The sequence below is a fragment of the Crinia signifera genome, chromosome 4 (genome assembly GCF_055691185.1).
Source record: "Crinia signifera chromosome 4, ASM5569118v1, whole genome shotgun sequence".
In the NCBI taxonomy this organism is placed as follows: domain Eukaryota; kingdom Metazoa; phylum Chordata; class Amphibia; order Anura; family Myobatrachidae; genus Crinia; species Crinia signifera.
Genome location: NC_139220.1, coordinates 318,260,747 through 318,280,143, shown reverse-complemented (window position 1 = coordinate 318,280,143; position 19,397 = coordinate 318,260,747). Strand labels below are relative to the sequence as shown.

The window sequence follows — 19,397 nt, the reverse complement described above, 5'->3', positions numbered from 1 at the left end:
GGGCTTTAACAAGGTACAGGTAGGAGACATTCTTCTCAGGTAGAGGAGCAGCAGAACACGAGTAAATGCACTGAAACTAGAGGGAGGAAGATTCAGGGGAAATTTGAGGAAGAATTACTTCACAGAAAGAGTAGTAGATAAGTGGAATAGCCTCCCATCAGAGGTGGTAGAGGCAAATACAGTAGAACAAATTAAACATGCTTGGGATAGGCATATTGATATCCTTACAAATAATAAGGATCAAATATGGTTTGAGGTAACATGTTTATAAAAGGGGCAGACTAGATGGGCCAAGTGGTTGTTATCTGCCATCAAATTCTATGTTTATATGAGGGAACGTAACACTTAAATTAATAAATATATGAATTGGGAGATAACCAGGGAAATGGTAAGGATGAATGTTTGCCTAGATACAGATGAGTAGCAAGTCAGTCCTGTCAAGTACATTCCACTCCATTCCGGTCTACTCCACTTGGGTCCTGTCAAGTGCAGTCTGCTCCATTCCGGTCCTGTCATGTCTGTTCCATTTTGATTCACTCCACTACGGTTCATTCCACTCTGGCCCAGTTAATTTGAGGCTTTTCCAGTCCATCCCAGTCTGGTCCGGTTCAGTCTTCCACTTTCAGTCAGTATTCTGAAGCTAAAATGTGTGAAAACCATCTATATTTGGTAACATGAGCCTTCCTAGGGCTAACCTACCATGTGGATGCCCTGCAACAGAAGATTTCTATGAATAGAACTTTTCCTGAAGAAGTTTACCTTTGTCAAGCTTGTAGACAAGGTGTAAAAAGCATACCTCAAATAGAATGTTCCTTACCTCAGGTTGATAGCAGTTGATAAACTGCAGTCTCTATTACAGAAAGTGTTAAAACCATGTTCAGAATTATGGTTTCCTTGCAGAGACAACTGGAAGTTTTTTGGCCACCATAAAAGTCACTCCCAAATGTAATGAAGCAGGAGAAGCTGCCAACCCTCATTTCTCTCATTTTGGGGTGACTTCTGTGACAATGGATAGAGGATTCTAGATAGTCACTGAGCCATTCACAAACAGGGCAGATGGTGGCAGAAATGGGGCTCGCCCATGTGAATGCCCAGCGTTTTATGGGCGTCCCCATGAAAATGGTTGGCTTTCCCTTGGGTACATGGGCTGGGTGAAGCTGACTGACCTCACAGGACGTCAGCTGCCCGCCTCGTCTTTGCCCAGACAAATGCAAATAAAAGGGATTTTTGTAAAAACTTACCATTAGAATCCCTTTCTCTGAGTCCATCCTGGTGACCCAGCTCAACCATGGGATCTAGGAGGGTCCACAGGAGAAAGGCACCTATGACTTCTTATGAGAGCAGGCTCCTCCCTTCTGCATCCCAGAGTTCCTCAGTTCAACTTCTAAAGCACACTAGAATACATTACTCAGTACAATGGGATGCAGTTAAAATCCCGACGGTCAAAATACCGGAAACCATTGACCGACGGTCAAAATCCTGACATTAAAAAATCTCGACAAGGTCAAAATACCGACATTTAAAATCAAAACAAGGTCAAAATACCGACATATAGAATGTAGACATGTGAAAAAGTTAACATGACTTTCGGTCGACATAGGTTTTTTCACTTTTTTTGACCCGACATGTGCCGACAGGCGGTATTGCATGCCCTACCATCCACTAGGGCATGGTGGAAGAATAAAATAGTGTGCCAAGTGCAGCAAGGCACCGTGCCCGAAGCATTGTGAGCAATGCGAGGGGCCGTGGTTGACTTCCAACTGTGTTGACATTCATGTAAAAAAAACAGTGAAAAAACCCATGTTGGCCTGTCGACCGAAAGTCATGTTGACTTTTTCTCCTGTCTCTACATTCTATGTCGGTATTTTGACCTTGTCGGGATTTTAAATGTCGTTATTTTGACCTTGTCAGGATTTTAAATGTCAGTATTTTGACCTTGTCGGGATTTTGTCCGTCGGGATTTCATACCTAATCCAGTACAACGCCTGAACATTTTAATTTGCACAATCAACAAAACCAATAACATGACAACACATGAACAGTATAACTTACTGAGTGTAAGGGAGGGATCGCTTTGTCACCAGGATGGATTTAGAGAAAGGGTCTTCACAAAAGTGATGGCTGTCATTACAGCGGCTCTTAGGCTAAAAGGGATAGTAATTATCCCATACTTGGAAGACCTCTTGTTCAAGGCGAAGTTGGTGGAGAAGTAACACACTGGAAAACCTGCATTAACTAGAGAATAATAAAAAAAATCCTAGCTACTCTACTCCAAAAACAGCTGAAGCCCACAGCCAGTCAGCACAGCACCCACTCCGATGGGCACCTAAAACAAACTGGGGATCTCTGGGATGCAGAAGGGAGGAGCCTACTCTCAAATGAAGTCAGCATAGGTGCCTTGCTCCTGCGGACCCTCCTACTTTCCATGGTTGAGCTGTGTCACCAGGATGGATGAAAGAGAAAGTCAGTTTCTACTAACTTCTATTTTCAAAGGCAGGAGAAAACGTTCGATGGTCATAGACCATCAAATTATTTCTCCTGCAGGGGAGGGATGTTCTTTCATTACATTGGGGGGGGGGGGGGAGGGCTTATATTCAGCGGGCGGTGTCTCAGGCACTTGTTAAGCTGCGATATTCGCAACTTACCGCGCCAAACAGAATCGGGATCCAAATGTGTGTGAATCATCCCCTATATGTGGGGAGTCGGTGCAGGGTAAGGAGCACTGTAGGAGAGCAGTATGTCCAGGGTATGGAGCACTGTAGGAGAGCAGTATGTCCAGGGTATGGAGCAATGTAGGAGAGCTGTGGGGGTAGTGTAGGAGAGCTACAGTAAATAGAAATATAGCTTACATCCTTATTTGCTGAAGAACAAAGGAGAAAAAGTAGACTTTTTTGTGGGTCACTCTTGAAAAACATATAGTGTGAATAAAAAATAAAACATAACTTTTATTGGTTGCTTAATTTAACCCCTTCCCGCCCGCGGACGTACCTGTACGTCACGGCAGCGGGGTAGTTCGCGCACCTTGCCGTACAGGTACGTCCCCGCTGTGTCATGTCGCCTTGTCAAGTGACAAGGCGACATAGTATAGATGGCTGCTGTCATCAACAGCAGCCGATCGTGTCAGTGCGCCCGCGGACCAATCAGAGTGGTCCCGCCCCGCCGATCGCTGTGATTGGTCAGTCAGTCCTGACTACACCAATCACAGCCTTTCTATTGTAAAAGGGGTGTTTTGCTTCTCTTCCCGGGCTCTAACCCTCTCACTGTGTTAGAGCCTTGGAAGGAGAAGCTGTGTCAGAGCTGTGTCAGAGTTTAGGCTGTGTAAAATTGCGCTGATCACCACAATACCCCTGCCTATATCACCCTCCCTGTGGTCATCTGTGCAGGGATCACCCTCCCTGTGGTCACCCCTGCCTATATCACCCTCCCTGTGGTCATCTGTGCAGGGATCACCCTCCCTGTGGTAACCCCTGCCTATATCACCCTCCCTGTGGTCATCTGTGCAGGGATCACCCTCCCTGTGGTCACCCCTGCCTATATCACCCTCCCTGTGGTCATCTGTGCTGGGATCACCCTCCCTGTGGTCACCCCTGCCTATATCACCCTCCCTGTGGTCATCTGTGCAGGGATCACCCTCCCTGTGGTCACCCCTGCCTATATCACCCTCCCTGTGGTCATCTGTGCAGGGATCACCCTCCCTGTGGTAACCCCTGCCTATATCACCCTCCCTGTGGTCATCTGTGCAGGGATCACCCTCCCTGTGGTCACCCCTGCCTATATCACCCTCCCTGTGGTCATCTGTGCAGGGATCACCCTCCCTGTGGTCATCTGTGCTGTGATCACCCTCCCTGTGGTCATCTGTGCTGGGATCACCCTCCCTGTGGTCATCTGTGCTGTGATCACCCTCCCTGTAGTCACCACCTAATTTTGTGTGTTGTGATCCGTATAATTTTTCTGTACCTTATCCGTACACCATAATTTTTCTGTGCGTTATTCGTACCCCATAATTTTTCGGTGCATTTGTACCCCATAATTTTTTATGTGCGTTACTCGTACCCCATAATTTTTCTGTGCATTTGTACCCCATAATTTTTTCTGTGCGTTATTCGTACCCCATAATTTTTCGGTGCATTTGTACCCCATAATTTTTTCTGTGCGTTACTTGTACCCCATAATTTTTCAGTGCATTTGTACCCCATAATTTTTCAGTGCATTCGCACACCATAATTTTTGCAGTGCATTTGCACATTGTCAGTGCTACAAAACCCCACCTCATAAATACATACACCAATAAAACTATGGCCCAACGAACATATACTGCCGAGGAGGCATACGAGTTTCTGGCCTCTGATACTGAGTCTGCTAGCGAGGATGAGACAAATTTCCGTTTGTCATCCTCTTCATCATCTAGTGACTCTGATGAACCCCCGAGGAGGCAACGCAGGACTCCCACTGCAGTAGTCGAGTCCTCTGACCCCACATGGACAACCCCTGAAAACTACGTACCCCAGGTCCCTGAGTTCACAGGGAATCCAGGAATACAATTTAATTCAGCAGGGTTCAGAGAGCTGGACTTTTTTAAATTTTTTTTTAGTGATGATTTAGTTGATCTAATGGTCACCCAGACTAATGTTTATGCCCAACAATTTATTGAGCAAAACCCCACCTCTAATTATGCCCAGCCCCGCAAGTGGACCCCTGTACATAAAAATGAAATGGTTATATTTTGGGGCCTTGTACTGTGCATGGGGCTAGTGAAGAAGCCCACGATTAGGTCCTACTGGAGCACAGACATCTTATACAATACACCAATGTTCCGTGTGGCTATGTCAAGGACCCGCTTCGAAGCGATCCTTAGGTTTCTCCATTATAGGGATAATGCACAGTGCCCACCCCGGGATGACCCCAATTATGACCGGTTATATAAACTTAGACCCCTAATAGACCATTTTAGTACCAAGTTTGCCCAGGCATACATCCCCGAGAAGCACATTTCAATAGATGAGTCCCTGGTACATTTCAAAGGGAGGCTCCAATTCCGCCAGTACCTGCCAAGTAAGAGGGCAAGGTATGGCGTGAAGATGTACAAGCTGTGTGAGAGTACATCAGGGTACACACACAAATTTAGGATATATGAAGGTAGAGACACAAAAATAGACCCCCCACAATGCCCTCCCTTACTCGGAATTAGTGGGAAGATAGTGTGGGATTTGGTGCACCCACTGCTGGACCAGGGATACCACCTGTACCTGGATAATTTCTATACCAGCGTCCCACTATTCAAAAGCCTCGCTTCCAGAAGTACTGTGGCATGCGGCACTGCACGGAAAAATAATAGAAGCCTCCCTAGGTCGCTGCTTGGGCAAACACTTAGAAGGGGCGAGAGCAGGGCATTATGCAGCGACAATGTACTGTGTGTCAAGTATAGGGACAAGAGAGATGTCCTTATCTTGACAACAGTGCATGGCCATAGCAGCACCCCTGTCCCAGTGCGGGGCACAAGTACCGAAACTACAACAAAACCCAACTGCATTTTGGATTATAATAGGTACATGGGGGGGGGTCGACCTGTCAGATCAAGTGCTGAAGCCTTACAGTGCTATGAGAAAAACAAGGTTCTGGTATAAAAAATTAGCTGTACACATAGTACAAATGGCACTGTACAACGCATTTGTACTACATCGATGTGCAGGCCAAAGGGGGACATTCCTGGATTACCAAGAGGCAGTAATAAAGGCCCTTATTTTTGGCAACCAGGAACAGGGGGGCCCTAGTACTTCTGGAAGCGAGGCCTCGCGAATTGTACCAGGGCAACATTTTCCGAGTGAAGTCCCCCACACTGGAAAGAAAGGAAGGTCCCAGAAACGATGTAGAGTATGCTACAAAAAGGGGATAAGAAAGGACACAACTTACCATTGTGAAACCTGCCCCACACAACCAGGCTTGTGTATCAAAGATTGTTTTAAGATATATCACACTTCCCTTGAATTTTAATGTACTCCACACAGCTTGTACAAAGAGCCGCATGCCATTACCTTCCCTTCTGAGTCTTGCCATGTGTCCAAACAGAAATTTACAAACACATATATGCTATTGCCATACTCAGGAGAAAAAGCACCCCATAATATGTTACACAATTTCTCCTATTAACCCTTGTGAAAATGGCACATTTTGATCTAAAGTTACATATTAATGTAAAAAATTAGTTTTTTTTTTATTTTCACAGCCCATAACAATTTGACAAAACACCAGTGGGGTCAAAATGCTCACTACGGCCGTAAGTGAGTTCCATGAGGGGGGCTAGTAACAAAAAGGTATCACTTGCTTGGGATTTCCACTGCACAGGTACAATATGGGCTCTGCAAATGCAAGATGGCGCCCGAAAACCATTCCAGCAAACTCTATGATAAAATGGCACTCCTTCCCTTCTGAAGCCTGCTGTCTGCCCAAATAGCGTTTTACAACCATATATGGGGTATTGCCATACTCAGGAGAAATTGTGTAACAAATTTTGGGGTGCTTTTTCTACTATTGCCCTTTGTGGAAGTATAAAATTATGGGGTGAATCTACAAATTAATGGAAAAAATTACATTTTTCATTTTCACGTATCGATGCCTAACAATTTGACAAAACACCAGTGGGGTCAAAGTACTCACTATACCCATAGATGAGTTCCTTGAGGGGTGTAGTTTACAAAATGGTATCACTTGTTGGGGTTTTTGACTGCTCTGATACAACAGGGGTTCTGCAAATGCAACATGGCGCATGAAAACCATTCCAGCAAAATCTGCGCCAAAAACGCCAAATGGTGCACCTTCCCTTCTGAAGCCTGCTGTCTGCCCAAATAGCGTTTTACAACCATATATGGGGTATTGCCATACTCAGGAGAAATTGTGTAACAAATTTTGGGGTGCTTTTTCTACTATTGCCCTTTGTGGAAGTATAAAATTATGGGGTGAATCTACAAATTAATGGAAAAAATGACATTTTTCATTTTCACGTATCGATGCCTAACAATTTGCCAAAACACCAGTGGGGTCAAAGTACTCACTATACCCATAGATGAATTCCCTGAGGGGTGTAGTTTGCAAAATGGGGTCACTTGTGGGGGGGTTCCACTGTATTGGTGCTTCGGGGGTCTTGCTAATGCGACATAGCACCCACCAACATTCCACCAGAATCTGAGCTGCAAAATCCAAAAATCACTCCTTCCCGTCTGAGTCCTGCCATGCACCCAACTGGTATTTTTTGGTCACATGTGAGGCATTGCCGTACTCGGGAGAAATTGGGCCACAGATTTTGGGGTGCTTTTTCTCCTTCATTCCTTGTTAAAATGACACATTTTGAGCCAGAACTGCATTTTTGTGTAAAAAAATGTAATTTTTCATTTTCACTGCCCAGTTGTATCAAAATTGGTGAAACCCCTGGGGGTTTGAAATGTACACTATACCCCTAGATGAATTCCCTGAGGGGTGTACTTTGCAAAATGGGGTGACTTGTGGGGGGGTTCCACTGTATTGGTGCTTTGGGAGTCTTGCTAATGCAACATGGCACCCACCATTCATTCCACCAAAATCTGTGCTGCCAAATCCAAAAATCACTCCTTCCCTTCTGAGTCCTGCCATGCACCCAACTGGTATTTTTTGGTCACATGTGAGGCATTGCCGTACTCTGGAGAAATGGGGGCACAGATTTTGGGGTGCTTTGTCTCCTTCATTCCTTGTGAAAATGAAAATTTTTGAGCCAGAAGTACATTTTTGTGTAAAAAAATGTAATTTTTCATTTTCACAGCCCAGTTGTACCAAAATTGGTGAAACCCCTGGGGGTTTGAAATGTACACTATACCCCTAGATGAATTCCCTGAGGGGTGTACTTTGCAAAATGGGGTGACTTGTGGGGGGGTTCCACTGTATTGGTGCTTTGGGAGTCTTGCTAATGCAACATGGCACCCACTATTCATTCCACCAAAATCTGTGCTGCCAAATCCAAAAATCACTCCTTCCCTTCTGAGTCCTGCCATGCGCCCAACTGGTATTTTTTGGTCACATGTGAGGCATTGCCGTACTCGGGAGAAATTGGGGCACAGACTTTGGGGTGCTTTGTCTCCTTCATTCCTTGTTAAAATGAAAAATTTTGAGCCAGAACTGCATGTTTGTGTAAAAAAATGTAATTTTCCATTTTCACATCCCAGTTGTACCAAAATTGGTGAAACCCCTGGGGGTTTGAAATGTACACTATACCCCTAGATGAATTCCCTGAGGGGTGTAGATTGCAAAATGGGGTGACTTGTGGGGGAGGTTCCTAACTTTTAGCACTTATGGTGCCTAGAAACCTACATGGTGCCTAAAAAAAAATCTCATAAAAAGGAGGCTCCAAAATCAAGTAGGTGCTCCTTCTATTATGAAGCCTGTGGTTTGGTCAACGTGCACACTAGGGCCACATATAGGATATTTTTGAAAACAAAAGAATTGGGGGAATCAATTTTTAGTCACATTTCTCTAGTAAAATCTACTGTATTCGTTAGAAAAATGTATTAAAATTGAAACTCTGCAAAAAAAAAGAAATTTTGAAATTTCACCTACACTTTGTTTTAATTCCTGTGAAACACCTAAAGGGTTAACAAACTTCCAAAATGCTGTTTTGAATACTGTGAGGGGTGCAGTTTTTGAAATGGCATCATTTATGGGGGTGTCTCACATACAAGTCCCTCAAAGTCACATCAGAACTGAACTGGTCCCTAAAAAAATCAGTGTTTGAAATTTTCTTGAAAATTTGAGAATTTGCTAGTCATATTTGAAGCCTCCTAGTGTCCAAAAAAATGAAAAGGAGGTTGAAATAATGATTGCAACATAAAGTAGACATATGTTAGTTATTAACTATTTTGAGTGGTATGATTATTTGTCTCACAAGCAGAAAATGTGACATTTTGCATATTGCTAAATTTTCCATTTTTTCACGATATTTTGGTATTTTTCACAAAAAAACACAGACTGTATCGACCAAAATTTACCACTAACTTGAAGTACAATGTGTCACGAGAAAACAATCTCAAAATCACTGGGATAAGTAAAAGCAAAAAAAAGTTATCCCCACTTAAGTGAGACATGTCAGATTTGAAAAAAAGGGCTCTGTCATGAAGGCACAAACTGGCTCTGTCATGAAGGGGTTAAAAGAGTAGGAAAATATAGCTTATAATATTTGACCAAATGTTGGTACCAGTCTTGCAATGAGCTTTTTAATATTTATGCTGTGCGCTGGTGATTTGGTATTGATTTGGCAGTGAGCTTTATAGCATACGCTTTGCCACTGGGGTATTAGTTGCAAATATGGGGACCAATAAATTGTGTCATGTGTGCCTAGTGTGGCCTTATATTGGTTTTAAACTAGGGCTCATATAGAGGAAAATAAAGGTATATCTTCTGTTGTAAGGAATTAAGGGTTAGGTTCCCTATCGTGGTGAAGACTGCAGGTAAGTAGTTCAGAGCAAGGTAAATATGATACTTAAGATAGTACAGGTGATCCTTCACCAGAGTTCTGCTGAATATCCGGTCGGTGCCTCAAGTTTATGTGCAAAAATGTAAGGATTTTGCCAAGTGGCCAGTAAATACCAAGTGATTGAACTTCTTTATCTTTGCATCACTGAGCAGATATTGCGTACATAGCAGAAATTCAAACTGGTTCATATAGTGGAATGGTCTGAGAACTTGGTTGCAACACTCTTGCGCACATAAATGTAATCAGTTTGTATCAACCTCTGTGCATATGTGTCAAATTGTTAGCAGATCTACTGCTGGTTTTTGGCCCGGTATTTAAGTCCTATTGGTGCAGGGTACCTATCTGACACAGTAGTCTGGCCTTTTAGTATCCAGTCAGAATCTCTGCTTTCTTGGAGTCATGCAAATGTGCCTTGGACTCAGGATGAGAGAGCGAAGCGCTGTCAGGATGAGCGGGGTGCAGTGTGTAAGAAATAAAGAATAGTGCCTGCGCTGGCTGTACCAAATAATTGTATCAGACGTTTCTCAAAAATTAAACAACAATTTATTAAAAAACACTCAAATATGAATAAAAATCACACTAGGCATGCAACTGACTTATAGTCCATATTATGGGGTACATTGATCACTGGGATAGCGATTGTGCAAAATGGCTGAGAATAATAAGGTGCTATGAGGTTATATTACCATCCTGGTCGGTCTGGAAGATATTCAATTAGCCAGATCTGGGATCACAGTCCTGAGTTTGCCCTGTTGTGGGAGGGGGCTTAGACGTTCCCCTCAGATGTGAGTGTCCTTTGGAGACTGGGATTTAGGGATCGTGCAGATATCCCAAAAGCTGGAACTCCAGTTTCTTCCAATTAGGACGTCGATGGATCAATGTTCAATGACCAGATTGTGGATGGGTCCCATTTAGGGAGATGCAGGGTCTCAGTCACCGGATCTCAGCAGCACAATTGGGGTTTGTTTAAAAAGCTCAACGCGTTTCCCCGGATCTGACCTCCGGCTTCCTCAGGAGCAAGTGTTAGAGCAGGGGTGCAGTGTGTGTATGCCAGGGTGACAAGATGTGTGTTGCTGGATGACAGTGGGTCCACCGGCTGGACACCAGTGCACCTGTAACCTGTAAACTGCACAAAGAACGCCAGAGCATTTCAGAGCAAGACTGGAGAAACATTGGGAAGGTAGTAAAGTGTTTCTCAGACTCCGGATAAATCTAGCACCCCCTTTACGGGTGGCCTCGGGACCTTTTAGGCTTGCAAGGAAACTTGCGATGTAATTCTTGTATAAGTTTGGAGCATGCAACTCAGAAGCTTTAGTCCAAGATTGTTCTTCAGGACCATATGCTCATCAGTAAATTTAGATACCATAGCAGTGGCGTAAGTTCATCTGAGTTGCCCGTAGGCAAGATAAATATTGTGCCCCACCCCCCTAACACACACAAACCAGCTTACATAAATATATGTATATTATGGAATTATGTTTAAAATAAAGAGAATGTGACATCTATTATCCTGCTATGACAGGGAGTCAGCCACAGAAGTGAAGTTGGTATCTTTTAATTAACTGATTCAAACTTGCGAGGGAGGAGAGGTGCCCCCTAGGGAGCAGGAGCCCGGCGGCAGATAACTCCATTGCCTCCCAGAGTTACGCTTCTGTACCATAGACAGTTGTTGCGAATATGAGAATCCAGGATCTTTTAAACTACGTATTTTAGACCTTACTGAGTCTGGACCTTAGATGCCTTGGGTAACTTAGAATGAAAGTGATTAAGTATTAATGGCTTTAGTAATGAAATATGAAAAGTGTTTGGAATTTTCAGGAACAGAGGAAGCTTAAGTCTGTACGCAGCTGGGTTGATGACTTGATCCACTGGATACATGAACCCCCGGTTTCAAAGAGGGAACTGCTTTACTTTTCCTATCAGCAAATCTTTTGTAGTTGCTAAAGGCTTTCAGGAGAGATGCTCGAGAGAGTTTGAATTATTATTATGTTTTTTTTTTTTTTAAACATATTTGTATTGAAGCATTAGCATCATTGCATTGTTAACATTTGGTCAATTCAAAGTGAAAAGAACTTTGACAATACGTAAGCATGTATACAACCAAATTCTTTTACATACATTGATATGATAACTTAGTGAATGTATGACTCAGGTATTGGTATTATGTATATAACAGGCACTCCCATTTCCCAAAAGAAGGTAAGACAAAGCAAGGGTAAAATACCTGTGCATTGGCTGAAAAGGTTGCAATGCTTCCAACTACTTTATTTTCTAATTTACCAAACCAACAGAAAAAAGGACTGGAGCTGTATCCACAGCCCGCATCCAGAGACTAATCTATAAGTGTTCAAACAAACAAACAAAAAACTCCCATTGAGGTGAAATATACAGATCTGTGCTTCAGAATAGTGGTGTCGAGTATCAGAGGGTATGATTCTTATTCCAATAATTCATCGAGTGAGAACGAGGGCTAGAAGGTTAGTATCGGAAATAAGCTATTGACTTTGCATACATTGGTCAAATATAATAAGTTTGGCATATCAAATGAGTTGGCCCAAATCGTCGTCCAGTTTAGTCGACATTCCTAAAAGAAGCAGAGCCAATAGAGAGACGTAATGGTCTGAATAAAGTGTATGCTTGTTTCTCAATGGCCTTCATTGTGACCCACTTAGAGCTTGCACCAATATTTCCTCCATGTTGCAATAGGTAGTCTGTACCACGGGTAGAACTGATGCCCTGGTCTGTAAGGGTAAACTGGAAGAGTTAATTCCGTGCTTCATAACAGGAGAAAACTCTGAATTGAGCTCCCCAGCAATGGCTGTAAGGTTAGAAGAAACAAAAACTACACTATGGTTTATGTCCATAGAATCAGCAATCTCAATGTGTTTGTCTCTCTGGCCCTTATTCTGATCGGTGCGGCCGGATCCGAATATGCGGCCAGGACCCTGCGTCCTAAACCCTGCCTTCCATACGGATCCCCAACTCCGTCCGAACGCGGTAAGAAGCTGTCCGAACGGACCGCACGTGTATTTCTCATGGAATACGCCTCCTCCATCTCAGGGAACCTCCCCCATCATTCGATGGTCGCAGACCATCGAATGCAGGACCGAGTGGACAGGCAGCTCCCGCAACCTCAGACCACACAGGCATTTCTCTGTGCAAAAGCAGGGATCTGGGCGGGCAGCTGACATCCGGCAATGTCATATGTCCGCCCCCTACACGTGCGCCACGGCCGCATTACCATACGTACGCCCAGCGTTTTCATGGGAACGGGTGTAAACATATGGCAATGAGCCCAAACAGCCCTTCACACCCCTCTCCACCCCCTGTTCGGAGTGTTCACATATCATGCGGGATTTGGCCAGACGCCCCGCTCGCACATGCGCAGAGACGCCTCTGCGCATGCGCAGACACAAAACATCGGCGGCACGAACGCACGCGGATATTACCGCACCAACCAGAATAAGGGCCTTTGTGAGAGAGGGGATGTTTACACACTAGAAAGCTGTTTTTCTAGGGACACCTGTGTACGATCAAAGAGAGACATAGGGCCTTATTCTATTTCACTCTTAGAGGCAAATTCCTTCTGAAATGGACAAAACCATGTGCACTGCAGATATAACATGTGCAGAGAGAATTAGATTTGGGTGGGGTTTTTCTTCAAAGTGAGATCTATATTGCAGTATAAAAATAAAGCAGCCAGTATTTTCCCTGCAAAGAAACAAAATAACTCACCCAAATCTAATTCTATCTTCACCTGTTACATCTGCCCCCCTGCAGTGCACATGGTTTTGTCCATCTAAGAAGGAATTTGCCTCTAAGAGTGAACTAGAATAAGGCCCATAATACGTTTAAATCTGATATCCAGGTGTGACATCAGTAGCCATGAAGGCAGTTGTGGCACCAGTAACAGACATTGTGAAAACAAAACAAATATTAATCTGTTCTAGCCAATAACGTGAAAGATGCCCAAAATTATATAGCAATACTTATCCCTGATGATAAGTAGTAATTGAGTTATGTTGTCGTTAATTATACTACAATAGCTGAATATGCATTCATATATCTATAAGAAGAACAGGTACAGTGAATTCTTTTTTTAGTTTGTCGTGATGGCAAAAGTGTGGATAGGTAGGTAGACATTAGCTAGAGTGGAAAAAAGACAAAATCCTTCCCTTAACTACCTCAGAAATTGCCACTAGGTGGCAGTGTTGTATTATATATTATTTTGTGTATGGCTTATCGATGTATTATTAAATAGAAATCCAATGTAGAACATGAAAACACCACATAACACAATATTCCAACATATAACTATCAATGATGCACAAAAAGATATAGACAGACTCGTATTTGAGTCCGATTTTCCAGTACATCAAGGCTTCTTTCAGGACTCGCATGAACAGAGTTTAACCCCTTCCCGACATTTGACGTACATGTACGTCATGGCTGGGATGTACTTCCCGACACATGACGTACATGTACGTCATGACTTAAAAGTGCCACCGCGTCTACAGACGCGGTGACAGAGGGACGATGTCTGCTGTCCCTGACAGCAGACATCCTCCCTCATTGCCCAGGGGGGGCAGCGATGCCCCCCGTCATGGGCGATCGCTGCGATTGGCTGTTCAAATGTGAACAGCCAAAAGCAGCGTTAAACTGTATGATGTGTAAAATTTAGACTCTGCTGCCCCCTAGTGTCCAAAAAAATTAAAGGAGCTTGCAATAATGATTTAAAAATAAAGTTTAGATATGGTCTATGTTAGTTATTAACTATTTTGAGTGGTATGATTATTTGTCTCACAAGCAGAAAATTTTACATTTTGCATATAGCAAAATGTTCAATTTTTTTACGACATTTTGGTATTTTTCCCAAAAAAAAAAAAAACTGAATCGACCAAAATTTACCACTAATTTAAAGTACAATGTGTCACGGGAAAACAATCTCAAAATCACTGGGATAAGTAAAAGCAAAAAAAAGTTATCCCCACTTAAGTGATACATGTCAGATTTGAAAAAAAAGGCCTCTGTAAGGAAGGCAAAAACATGCTGCGTCGGGAAGGGGTTAAGTGAGTGGCTAATTGACAAACATACATTTATCCTCAATAATCCAATAGGACGCTGCAATCAGTTTCTCCAGAAGATGAATAATACCCTTGTATGAAAAGTAAATGTTCAAGTTAAGTGACAATAAACGTACACAGCTGGGTTAGATAGTTTTTAAGAAGTTAGAAAAGCATTGCAGTCAGGGAACTTCTGGATCACAGGTAACAATTACTGTCATGGTACATGAGAATTTATTAGCATATTAGTCTGTAAAATGTATCTTTCTCCTGATAACACTCAGCCTGAGCAGTACCCAAAACAAAATATGGGGTAATTGTTTCCTAGCACGACTCCCCCAATTTTGATTGAAGTGCATCGCATTGCATGCAATATAGCGGCATGCGATGCTTAATTGTACAAGCACTGGTGGGTGCTTACAATGTTAAATGCAACCCCATTGTCAACGTCACCCCCACTATCAACGCCAACCTGAAGTGTAGCGAGCCCGCGAGGGGTGGCGGTACGCGTCCTCAGACGTTTTCATACCCCCACTATCCACGTCGTTGTGGAGTTGATTTTAGATAGTGTGGCGAGCGCAGCGAGCCACTGTGCCCGAAGCGTGGCGAGCGCACGCGGATAACTTTTCTAAAATCGACTCTACTCCGACGTGGATAGTGGGGGTATGAAAAGGTTGGAGGCCGCGTACCGCTGCGCTCGACACGCTTTGGGTTGGCGTTGTTAGTGGGGGTGGCATTGACAATGGGGGTGATTTAACATTGTAAGCACCCATCAGGGTGCTTGTACAATTAAAAATCGCATTGCATCGCATGCCATTTGCTGACATGCAATGCTATGCGATATTTAATTGTACATTAATGTTCATTTACGGGAATATCGCATCGCATACCACTATATAGGGTATGCGATGGGCGCCGTGCTAGGAAACAAGTACCAAATATGGTATGCAGAATAGGCAGTCAAACTATAACTGTCCTAGGGGGTTTCTGCCACTGCCGCGGAGGGGATGACTCAAAATCCTGTTTCAGTAGCTCTGTTTCCCCAACAAATCAAATGTGGCATGTCTCACTGCCTGAGGGGAAGCGATTAGGAGGTGCAGCTATAAGGGTTTGGCTGCAGTTCAGACAAAGAAAGGACAGACCAAATAAAACCGTCATGGGCAGGGAGAGTGAGCATCCACAGAGAGAGGCAACTCACCAACAGCTGCCGACACCTATGACCTCCCACTCATAACCGCATAGAAGGCTCTCGGCCACACAATCTTCACAGACAGTTGAGACTGCTGCAGAGTCCCACTACTTAAGATCATCAGCGGAGCATCTCCTCTACCATAGCGCTCCCATGGGCAGCGGGTTCAAGATGAGCCTTTTGTCTGCTTCCGTCCGCCTCCTCTCCTGCACTGTATGATCTCCCCGGCGTTTCTGCGCTGTAGCCGCTTGTGGCAGCTCCCACCTCACAGCACCCCATCCACTGATGGCAGCACTAGGCTAGCCAGGTACCAGGATCTTCCAGCAGCAGGCCAGTGATAGGGCCGGGTCCAGCAGTTGTAATTCAGCTGCTGTGCTTAGTGCGCCCCAGTGATAGCGTTGGGTAACGCACCAATCAGCGGCAGCTTGTTCCCCCGGCCGCTCTCAAGCTGTGTTTTGAGAATGGCTCGTCCCAGGTCAAATAGCAATGCAGGGATCAGCAGTATTCTCTGGACCGCTCCACAGTCACACAGCGTGGTCCTCTTTTCTCGGTCGGCTGTCACTGCCAGGACTCAGACCGCAGCCCCGCTCCTCAGTGTCATCAACCTTCTGGCAGGGTGAGTCAAGGGTCGTAAACGGGCGTCTGAGGGTTTTATTTGGTGAGAGTTTAGGTAATACGTTAATGGCAGACCTGTAATATTATTTTTACACTGCAATTTATATTTCAGTTTCAACATACCCCACCCAAATTTAACTCTCTCTGCACATGTTACATCTGCACCACCTGCAGTGCACATAGCTTTGCCCATTTTGAGAACAAATTTGTACTGCGATCAGATCTGAATAAGGGCCATTGGGGCAGATGTATTATAGCAGCGCTTATCGCGCCGCTATAATACTTCCTGTTTCGCCTCATTAGCGAGGCAAAGCAGGAGGGGAGACCGACAAGATGTATTAACATCTTGCCCAACGAAGCGGGGGGAGCGCTAACTCCAACCTCCGGCGATGTCCCCTCCTGGAGATAGCGGATCAGTTTACACTGGTGTGCTGTCTCCTGTCCCCCGGCCGGCTGCACTGGCCATGCGCGGGATCTGGCTGCTCACACGAGATCCCCAGCGCAGCCCAGAGCTAACAATAGGGATAGCGTTGTCCCTGCTGTTTAGCTAGGGCTTCGTCAGCCTGCTGCTGGTGAAGCCAAGAGCAGCAGCGGGCGGCACGGTCAGCGACATACATTCGGCCTGCTATCATTTAGAGAGCAGCGCCAATATGGACAGGGGCGCATAGTGCCCCTGTCCATTACCGCACGCTGGCGCCGTCATACATGGGGGAGAAGTGGTATCAGTGTACATAACGTGCGCTGATACCCTTCTCCCCCATATCGTCTGATCATACATCTGCCCCAGTGTTTGTATTACTTATCCTGATGATGGTGTAAATAAAACACCGAAACTGGTGCAAACAGGGTGTGCTGGGTATTGTAGTGCACTTGGTGCAGAATGCCCCTAGAGGTTGCGCACTCACTGTGATGGCCATCTGGGTGCACACTCAGCTAATGCTGGGCACACATCACCCAGTGTGACACCAGCAGCAATGGGACCTGGCGGCATCAGCAATGGCATACACACTCGCTGATGCTGGGAGCGCTGGTGGGCGGCCATGCTGCACTCTGCATTCAGTGCTGGCTGAGGGTGTGGCTGACGGCGTGCTGGGGCACGTGACATCAGCAATGTACACAGCAGATGATATTGTGTAACTACAGAAGGTGCAGGGGGTGCAGCTGCTATGGGGCCTGGGCCCCATAGCAGCTGCATCCCCTGCACCCTCTGTGCGCCAGTGTGTCCCCCCTCAGAGACGGAGACCCGGTTGGACTCGGCGCATAGGATAGCGGCGGCTACCTCCGTCGCTTGCAGACTTGAGACACATTGCACGGGAGCGGCGGATGCCAGAGCCACTGTACACAGAAGACCTGGCGCATAGCCAGGAAAGCAGGGGCTGCCTGAGCTGCTGGCAGACAGGAGACCCAGCACTGGGGAGCTGCGGCTGCCTGAGCTGCTTACAGGAGCCTATGCCAGGCGCACAGGAGAGTGACAGCTGAGCGACCATATTGACAGCGATTGGAGTGTGCACCGCTCCCATTTACAGCCCCCTAATGGTCGCAGGTCAGAGGAGCATGCTCCTCCGACCAGCGACTTCCTCCGCCTCTTCTCCTGGCAGTGTGAGATTTTCATCAGCGACCATCTCTGGTCGCTGAAGAAAACAGGACAATGAGTAGCATGATTGCTGAGCAATATATTGCCAGCGATCATATTGCTCCGTGTGTACACAGCTTTAGATTATCTCTCATTCTCTTTCTCTACCTGAAACCTCTCAGTCCCTGCCTCTGTCCCTGACAACCTTTCTCACTCCCTGGGCCAAATGTAATAGTTTTCCAAGTTAAGCAGCAGTGTGGCATGCGGCCGAACTCAGACGTTTTCTTAAAATGTCACAAGGGACGGTTTTGCCTTGTTAGTGATTTACCCTTTAAAAAAATGTCCGAGTTCAGCCGGCATTCCGCACGGCCACTGAACTCTGTGGCTATTACATTTGGCCCCATCTCTCCCCCTTTCTCTGCATGACACCATACCTCCCAACTTTGGAAGTTCAGCAGGCGGGATGATGCTGCTGCCGAAATTTTCGGGGTGTGGCCTAATTTTGGGGCGTGGCCTATACTTGCGGCTCTTCCGCGAGGCCACGCCCCAATTTTGCCGCTATTGGTAGCATGACCCAGAGGCTCTGTGAGCCTCTAGCCATGCCCCCAGCCCCCTGGCTACAGGAATAGACGCTGTGCGCATGTGCACAGTGTTTATTCCCCGCTGCTTAGCAGCTGACAGGGGGGACTCCCAACAGCCCCCCCACAACGCGGGACACTGCCGCCCGCGGGTGGGACAGGCCCTGACAATCGGGACTGTCCCGATAAAATTGGGACTGTTGGGAGGTATGTGACACCCTCTCACTCCCTGTCACTCATTCCGTCTCTTCCTAACACCCTCTCTCTCGTGACAATGGTGGGGGTAGGTGGCCCATTCAAAAGTTTTGCTATGGGGCCCACAAAGTTCTAGTTACGTTCCTGGGTGGAGAGGTGATACAGGGGTCACCTGAAGCACTTGGGGCTGATGCATGGTGACTAGCTCAGAGAGAGAAGCCATACTGCAGCCACATCCCGAGATACCAGAGTAGGAGATGCCATAGCAAAGGTACTGTCTAGGTTACCAGTACCAGCCAATGCCTGCGCAGCCCTGCTCCTGGTCTCCCCCTGCTGGCCCCCTGTGGTCTCACACACACTCTTTCATGTCATAGCAACAGGCGATCAGTGTTGCCAACTCTGAAACGTAAAACAAGCAACTGATGACCAAAAAACAAGCCCAAAACAAGCCCAACCTAATCCTAAAAAGCCCAAAAACAAGCCCAACTTACATTTGATTATAGATAGATATTTTACGTATTATATATACAATCTACAATTAATGTCTTTACAATGATATTTTATCAGCAAAAAACTGGCTTTTTGCCTCATTAATGAGGCGAAGCAGGAAGGGACATCGACAAGATGTTTTAATATTCTGGGCCAGATTCTCTAAGCTTCATTCTCTAAGCTTCAAAATAGAGAGTGATAA

General features: G+C 45.4%; 1 protein-coding gene across 1 annotated transcript in view; it reads left to right on the top strand.

Annotated features, from left to right (window-relative positions):
- LOC146075913 (uncharacterized) overlaps positions 1 to 19,397 on the top strand; it is a 105,913-nt gene that overhangs the window by 64,853 nt on the left and 21,663 nt on the right. Inside the window, exon 3 of the mRNA XM_083185602.1 lies at positions 11,135 to 11,161. Within this exon, the coding sequence (XP_083041728.1) occupies positions 11,135 to 11,161 (27 nt within the window). The remainder of the gene's footprint in view (positions 1 to 11,134; positions 11,162 to 19,397) is intronic.